The 8,596-nt window shown below is 37.5% G+C and overlaps 1 protein-coding gene across 1 annotated transcript in view; it reads right to left on the reverse strand.

The window, feature by feature from the left end:
* Positions 1 to 1,154: 1,154 nt before the first annotated feature.
* Positions 1,155 to 8,596, reverse strand: part of LOC107681788 (ZZ-type zinc finger-containing protein 3-like) — a 28,648-nt gene continuing 21,206 nt past the window's right edge. The window contains exons 9-12 of the mRNA XM_016478119.1: positions 7,035 to 7,184; positions 4,469 to 4,603; positions 3,927 to 4,027; positions 1,155 to 2,081 (exon numbers count right to left, since the gene is read on the reverse strand). Of these exons, the coding sequence (XP_016333605.1) occupies positions 1,937 to 2,081; positions 3,927 to 4,027; positions 4,469 to 4,603; positions 7,035 to 7,184 (531 nt within the window). The 3' untranslated portion in view covers positions 1,155 to 1,936. The remainder of the gene's footprint in view (positions 2,082 to 3,926; positions 4,028 to 4,468; positions 4,604 to 7,034; positions 7,185 to 8,596) is intronic.

An 8,596-nucleotide genomic window follows, 5' to 3' on the forward strand; every position in this document is an offset into this window, starting at 1 on the left:
TGTTTAGTGAAACATAATTTCAGTATGGCAAAATACACTTGACGGTGGTGACCCGCAATCATAGAAAACTCTGAGCACACTCTTCATCTCATGCCAATGCATGTCACAATTTATTCATGTGTAAAACCTTTGAAATTAGCAGCAAACTATTGAATGCAGCTTTATATTAAATAGCGTGATATCACCTATATCTGCCATCCATTGTTCTTCAAGTCACTTGTCAGTCGACCACTATCAGAGAACAGTTATTTCCTATGACTGAAGTGAATATTCTGATATCCGCTCTTTACGTGCAAATTAATAACTGTAATACAATGACAACGTCACTTCATATCAGAAACGAATGGACTGTAGCATTCACAATAACCTACCACCCTCTAGTGGCATGACAGACTCTCAACACTAAAAATAAACGTGCCACTAACAAACCTTATTAATCTGTCCTTATATCAAACTTCAGAGCTTAAGTACTGAAATAAATCAGAAGGATAAATCATAATACCCGAGTCATGTAGTGTAGAAAGACTTTTCACATACTTTTATTTCCACAGTTCTCCTCTACCATTTTTTACATTATTTAAGAACAGACTATTATACACAGATATTGAAGCGGGTCAAGGGAGGGGAGGTGAACAGAACCCAATACAAAATGGTCTACTCAAAGCACAACGAAATGCATGTGTATAAAATAACGTGGGAGTGCGGCGCACGTGCGACGACTACCACCAACTCGATTTCGTTATTCTTCGTCTTTTAAATAGATTAATAAAAATACAATCTTTTCATGGACCGTGAGGAAACCGCGAAAATTAGAGGGATCTAAAGGCGTGATGATGGTTGGGCAGTTTTTCACAGAGGGCAAACGTGCCACGAGTTCTTTATTTTCTTCTTCTAAAACGAGTGGCCAGGTTTGAATCGACTGGACAGGGATGAAAAAAAAAATGGCACACGGCAACTACCACTGGCTACTTTTCACCATATATCTGAATACTCCACATGATCAACAACAGTACACATTGAGAAAAGAAAAGAAAGCTCTCCACAAGCACAGAGAGCGCTATAACGTCCTCCGGATCTCAGCTGGTCTTCTCCGTGTTGTAGTGCTTCGAGGTTTGGGAACCTATTGGGTTAAGTGGAGTGGCTTTTTTTTTTTAAATTCGGCGTAATGTAAAAAACAAGAAATGAACGTAAATAAAGTGACAACATCATGTAATGGTCATAAGAGGAAACAAAGAGCAGCTTCTAGTGAAAATGGTAGCCCATGGCAAGAGACACGTATGGGGTCTGTCGGCTGGGATTTTTTGTTTTTGTTTTTTTAACCCCTGTTTAGAACGTCGGAGTTGTGAGCGAACCTCCTCGATTGGTTAAAAACCTGGTATGAATCAAAGACGACAGTCTCAGCACCAAGTTCCTTTCCTTGTACTCCCGCCTCACGAAAAGAGCTCACACACAAAGCTTCACTTATAAATATTTCAACTACAGACGACATTTTGCACTTTAACGCAAGCCCAACCCCGCTCCTGCCGATGAATCCAGAGCCGCGCGCTCCTCCGAGAGGTGCGTAACTGACGCACGTCATTTAAACGGTGGAACAAAGGGAGGCGTCGGGTTGCCTTCTAAATGTCCTGGGATTGGGAATGTCGGTGCGCCTTTTCTTTTGTTCGTTCTTTCCTCTCATTTCTTTTGATTTGAGATAGTGTTACTTGACGAGACCTGGTAAGGTTTGACAACCGCGGCAGGGCGTTGCCCCCTCCCTCCCCCGACCCCTCCCCCACCCCAGCCCCCTCCGGCAGCGGGTCGGGGCGAGTTGCGGCCCATCTGTGGTACCCTCTCGCCCAAACGTAAGCATTTCTTTGACTTGGATGATGGAGCCATGCACAGAATGCCCTGGGGGCTGTGGCCCAGCCTTGGATACTAGCGCCGGAGCTTGTCCCTGTCATCTGTTGGCAGGGAAGTAGTTGGGGTCCAGGTAGTTGTAGCCTGTGCTCTGCGGTAAGCAGTAGTCTTTGTCCAGGAAGGTTTCGGCCTGGCAGACTGGCTCCAGTCTGTGTGTGGGCTTGTGGGTCTCCGTTTTGAACAAACTGAAGGGGCAAACAGAAAGGTGACTGGTTAGGACGAGACAACTGACCAACATTTCAAGTTAAACAGAATGGAAACGTGGATATTTTGTAGAAAAAAATAAAAAATACAAAGCAGGCCTGAGATTCCCCATCTTAGATTGAGGAGATTTCCTCTGTCAAGAATTTCAAATAAAACATTCTTTGAAAAGTCAGTAAAAGGATGAAGGACCTGTATCACAAGTGTTTTTCTTTCTTTCTTTCTCTAATGCTTCTATTTCAGTTCGCAACATTTTCGATAAGTCCTCAAAAAATCAAAAATCAATAATTCAGTTTATTAAAGGCAGGGTAGGTGATCTGGTTCAAAAACATTTTTTGTTATGCTGGTTTAAGTCTCTTCACATCCCGATAGCAATCACCAAGTAAAGTGGTCTAAATGTATTTATATCATCTGTGTAAGGCGTAGGACCAGGGCTCTACGCTTACTTTTCTTTTTAGGTAAACTTAAATTTAGGAGCACCTTCTAATCAATAATCCAAAATTTTATCAAAAATTAGCCTTCCCATTACAAGGTGATATTTGACTCAAAGTGATTTACAGCAGAATTTTTGTCAAAAAATTATATTTTATAAGCTTTTTAAAAATTGTAATTAAAAATAAGAATAAGAATAAGAACAAGTAGAATAAGAAACATACGTTACCAATCAAATTAAATCAGTATTAACAAAATTAATTTGTAGAGGTGGCACAGAAGAACACAAAAGTGGCTTAATGAAACTAAAACTGCCAGCAGGTGGCGGCAAGTCACTGATTTTTATCACTGAGTCATTCATTCAATTGATTAATTCGAACGGCTGATTCATTCAGGAATGAAGCAAGTGACTGTCTTTATGAATGAAGGTAATCATGAATCACTGACTCACTAGATTCATTTAAAAACGGCCGTTCATTCATAAACGAAACACAGCTGTGTTTGAATGGAGATGCGCTGCGGCTCCGCTGTGTCTTTGTTTTAAACTATTTTCGATGACGAAATAGAGCAAAAATCAGACAATAGTGTTATAGTCAGACAATGTAAGTCACTTAATATTAACTTCTTGTTTATTGAACTGTTGTATTAAATCAGTATCACATTTACAAACTCCCTTAAAAATCAGTAAAAGCTGTCACTCATCTTAGTTCATCGCGATCTCACGTTTATAATCAACGAAGCTCTCTACACTGCGCAATGAATCTCTTATTTACACCCTGTCTACACTTGGCTTATGAAAGGATTTGTGAGATATGTCTGTGATATCAACGCTCAACTCTGCAAAAACACGTAGAAACCTTTGAAGCTCCCCTGAGCGCAATCACAAATATGATGATGATCGGGTCAATCGCACTGGTGCTCCTAAAAAATGTTTCATAGTCGCACGCAGTAGTTTTCAGTCGCAAATGCTTTCAAAGCTAACTTGCTATTGCTAGCCTTTCCGAAATCGCCTATCCTACATTTAAATTATGCACATCAGATTTCATTTAAGCAAGGTTCAACTGTGTGAGCATTTCACTCACATTTGCAACTAAAAATAGATGTGCAAGAACTGTAAAATGTACTTAGGTGCATGTGTGAATAAAGTCCGTTTTTGTGATATTTAAGGTCATACAATTGTCTTAAATATATTCAGAGGTACAACAAACGTATTATTTTTTGGGATTTGAAAAACATGAATTGTGATACAGTCTTAAAGCTCAAAGGGCTATGATTTCAAAGGGCACGTTTCAAATGGAGCATTCAAGACATGTCAAAAAGAGTGTATTTATGAGTTAACTGTCTTTACATTAACACCACAATGTTGTAACAAGTGGGAAAAGCCCAGCTCCACTCACCAGTCGGAGCAGGAACTGCAGAGGTCCACAGCGTTGTCCTGCGGACAGTCCTGACAGTGCCACCGTACACCCTGGATGGGCTCAATGCCACACAAGTCACACTGAGTGAGAATTACATGCAAACATTAACAAAGAAAAAAAAAATGCTGATCATGAAAAAGAGCCACATTATATTATTATACAGCTGTCTAAGAGATGGCCTTTATCACTTGTCGCTAGGGATAGGGATAGTTCACTGAAAAAAGACATCTCTGTCATCATTTATTCACCCTCATGTGGTTTCTAAATCTGTAGGACTTTCTTCTGTGGAACATGATGCAACATTGAAAAATATTTCAGTGTTTTTGTCCCTACAATGAAAGCCAGAGGGACTGTATGAACAAAAACATTTTCTGCATTCTTCAAAATATCTTCTTTTGTGTTCCACACAAGTCAGTCATACAGGTTTGGAACAACACGAAGGGGATTAAATGATGACCTGATTTATATTTTTGAGAATCAGAGAGACATCACAATGGAAATAGGCAGGTAAAAGTGTGTACCTTATAGCCAACGTGCTGCATGAGAGCGCTCTCTGCCTGGATCTCCTGTAGTTTCTGTTTCTTGAGTTTCTTCAGCTCTAGTAGCTCCTTATACTCCGGCAGGTGCCTCAGCTCCACTGGAACTCCTTCCTCATCCTGAAACATCACAGCAGGGTCAGAACAGTACAACACTCTTCACCACATCAGCTGTCACTGCTACAAAATCTGAATTTATAGCACAAAATATGATCTTTACAAACTTTTTTTTAACGAGTCTGGAATATACTTCAATGACCCAATGTTTTTTCTTGTTTTTGTTAGGGTAGGTTGAGGCTACATTTCCTGACTCTGTTCTCCCCTTATTTATTTTTGTCACAACATAAAAAATGTCGTAATAAAATCAAAAATATATTTTTATTTATTATTTATATGATATTAGTATATAATTATTATTGAAAGTATTATCAGATACATTTTTATCAAATAATTATATCTTTGCCATGGCAAATCCTTTGAAAATAGTTATGGTACTGTCAGGTAGTAACAACAGATAAATTAATGGTGTGAAAAAAAATATTCAAACTGCTTAAATAAAAGGTATTGTATAAATAAAAGTTTGGGGTCCATAACATTATTTTTGTTATGCTCACAAAGGGTGCATTTATTTAATCAAAAATACAGTAAAAAGTAATATTGCGAAATATTACAATTTAAAGCAACTGTTTTCTATTTTAACATATTTTAAATGGTAACTTTTTCCTGAAAATGTCGTAATAAAATCAAAAATATTTTTTTATTTATTATTTATATGATATTAGTATATAATTATTATTGAAAGTATTATCAGATACATTTTTCTCAAATAATTATAATATCTTTGCCATGGCAAATCCTTTGAAAATAGTTATGTTACTGTCAGGTAGTAACAACAGAGAAATTAATGGTGTGAAAAAAAATATTCAAACTGCTTAAATAAAAGGTATTGTATAAATAAAAGTTTGGGGTCCATAACATTATTTTTGTTATGCTCACAAAGGGTGCATTTATTTAATCAAAAATACAGTAAAAAGTAATATTGCGAAATATTACAATTTAAAGCAACTGTTTTCTATTTTAACATATTTTAAATGGTAACTTTTTCCTGTGATGGGAAAGCTGAATTTTCAGAAGGATTACTTCAGTGTTCAGTGTCACATGATCCTTCAGAAATTACTCTAATATGCTGATTAAGGCTGGAATACACTACATGACTTTTAAAATCTGAACAGATTTTTAAAACACTAGGCATCATACACTTACCGACTTGGTAAATAGTGAGAGAAGAAAACCGGCCATCATACACTACACGACTGAGCATGATACACTAGCAGACTTTGAAGTCGTTCCGATCACAACAAACTCACGCAGAAATGTGCAACGTGTTCTAAAATCGGCTGGAAATATCAAACATGTTTGATCTCCTCTGACTGGATGGAATCAGAGTCTGAAGCTGAAAAAAAATAAAGAGTCTGTGACCATCATACACTACGTGATTTTCTATGGAATCTGTCAACTCAAATCTGCAGACTGACTTCGACTTTCGGCAACTAGCGTCAACTTCTCCAGACTGTAAATTGCTGGAAAATCAGGGCAAAAATCGTGTAGTGTATTCCAGGCTTTAGCTGCTCAAGAAATATTTCAGACAATTATCAAAGTTGAAAACAGTTGTTCTGCATAATATTTTTGTAGAAATCGTGAAAACTCTTTTATTTCAGGATTAAAACCTTTTACGACTTTTCATCAATTGAATGCATCCTTGCCTTGTCATTTTATTACCGCAGGAAACTGTATGTATGAGCACCACAATATAATACAAATCAACACTGCATCAATGTGATAATGACAATTAAAATGGGTTTAGTTTGTTGACAGGAAAAGCTCCATTTCCAATATTTCCATGCAGGTTTTACGTAAGGCTTGTGATGTCATGATTTGTAGTAAGTCTATATTTGGTGCATGTAAGGTTCGCTGATGCTTGGCAACGCGCGAGTGGTTATGTTCTCTGCAGGGCCTGCTGACTGGTGTCGCGTAAAGGTTACATATCAGAGACAGAGAAAATGTCAAGCCACTGCAGTCAGTTCACGGTCACTCAACATCAACACACAGCCTTCTTTACACAGTTCAGCTGAGGAGACGCAAACATCGAGTCATCTCTAATGATTTTGGCAGCAGTGTCTGTCAAAAGGCAGCTCATCATTATCAAATGATCAAACATCAAGCAAATCCCAACTGTGGAAATGCCAGTTTGCGGTCTTTAAAGGATTGCCTGTTTGAGAAAGGCCATCAAATGTTTGCCAGAGGGGAAGAGAGGAAACAAAATGGCTTTCAAAAAGCATTTTTCATCAATTGATTTCAGGTATTTATTTTTCCCTTTCCAGCTTCTAAATCAATAAGCTTGAATATGGTCTGATAAAATGCCATGGCTCTCACTGGTTCAATCATACATGCATTTCTCTGATGATTAGTGACCCGATCAATTACTGGCCACCCTGAAGTGCGAGCTCTCAGATTTAGTTGGATTTGAACTGAAATCTTAACAAGGACTGACCGAATCATCCGCTCCATTATCCTGGAGGCTGTTGAAGAAGTGAGACCGTTCGTCCTCATCATCCATGTAGACGGGCGGCTCGTATGAGGTGAGGAATGTCGAGGGCCTGTACAGGTGCTTATTGAGGTGGTGCTGTCGCTTACTGGAGGCCTGCAATTATAAACGGCATGTCCTATCAATAAATATGCACTGTAAAGCATTGTAAATAACTAATCATGATACCTATATATACACTAATATGATACTATATATATATATATATATATATATTAGGGCTGTCAGTCGATTACAATTTTTAATCCAATTAATTACATGATGTGTTGATTAATTAATCTAAATTAATCGCAAATTACATTTGGCTGTGAAAACTTGAATTGAATTGAATTGAAAAATACCCCAAAAGATTATTTAAAACTATTTTTGTGTTAAATGAGAAAGTATTAAGTAGACACTACATATAGTAAGTAGCTTTAGAAAGAAATGTTTTATTTGATTCAACATAAAATTTATTGCACATAAATGTTTAGGTTACAACGGCCTAACAAAAACTATGGAACATAAAAGAAGATAATTGAAGAAAAATCTCAGGGTTTTTTTGTTCATGCAATTGAACACGTTGGTAACCAAAACAGCTTTGTTAACAACAGTCTACAAAATGCTTTCTTTTATGTTCCACAAAAGAAAGTAAGTCAGGTTTGAGTAAATTATGACATAATAATAAAAAAAATTTGGGTTAACTATCCCTTTAAAGTTTTTTAAAATAATACTCTAAATAAGAAACTAAAACTGCCAGCAGGTGGCGGTAAATGTCTTTGTGAGTCTTTCATTCATTCGATTCGTTCAAAATGTGGATTCATTCAGAACCTAAACACTGCAGTGTTGCTCGGAGACGCACAACAATTCTGCTGTGGCTTTATATGAAGGTAGAATGACGTCAAAAAGATTTGCATACGCAGGGTAAGAGTTGTGGAAGTGTACATAAGACTGTAAGCGTAAATTAAATTTGCATGCGCAAGAGAAGCTTTGTAAAGGTGTAAATCGTGTTTCAAGCGCAAGAAAAAAATATTTGCAGCATTTTACTGTTACTCGTAAGTGTAATTCATGTATTGTGAAACTGCAGCTTCATGCTAACGCAAAATAAATATGATCTGCATGCTTCTGACTTCCATTTTTCCGCGCTTACACTTTTGGCACATTTTTTTCGCCAAAAGACGGTCAAAAGCACTGCAAGCCTGTGAACAGTGATTTGCAAGCGAAAACAACAGTTTAAAGAACTGCAAAACGGATTGACTGCATAGAACCAGTCTGTATGTGTACAAAACTAACTGTTGCAAATGTCTAAATGACTTGTTGTGTATGTGGGGCAAAAAGTTCCCGAAATAAACCGATATGTACAGCTCCGTCTTTCTTTTCTCTGCGCTTACAATTTTGGCACGATTCTCTCACTGACTGAGTTTTGCAAGCGTGAGGGGGAGGGCGGGTCCTCCTTCTTGTAGCCAATCAAATGAGCCTCTCGCTGACTCTCCATTTACTCTTATCTGATTGGTCCAATAAACACATCA

Source organism: Sinocyclocheilus anshuiensis, unplaced genomic scaffold (assembly GCF_001515605.1).
Source record: "Sinocyclocheilus anshuiensis isolate Anshui unplaced genomic scaffold, SAMN03320099.WGS_v1.1 scaffold436, whole genome shotgun sequence".
Lineage (NCBI taxonomy): Eukaryota > Metazoa > Chordata > Actinopteri > Cypriniformes > Cyprinidae > Sinocyclocheilus > Sinocyclocheilus anshuiensis.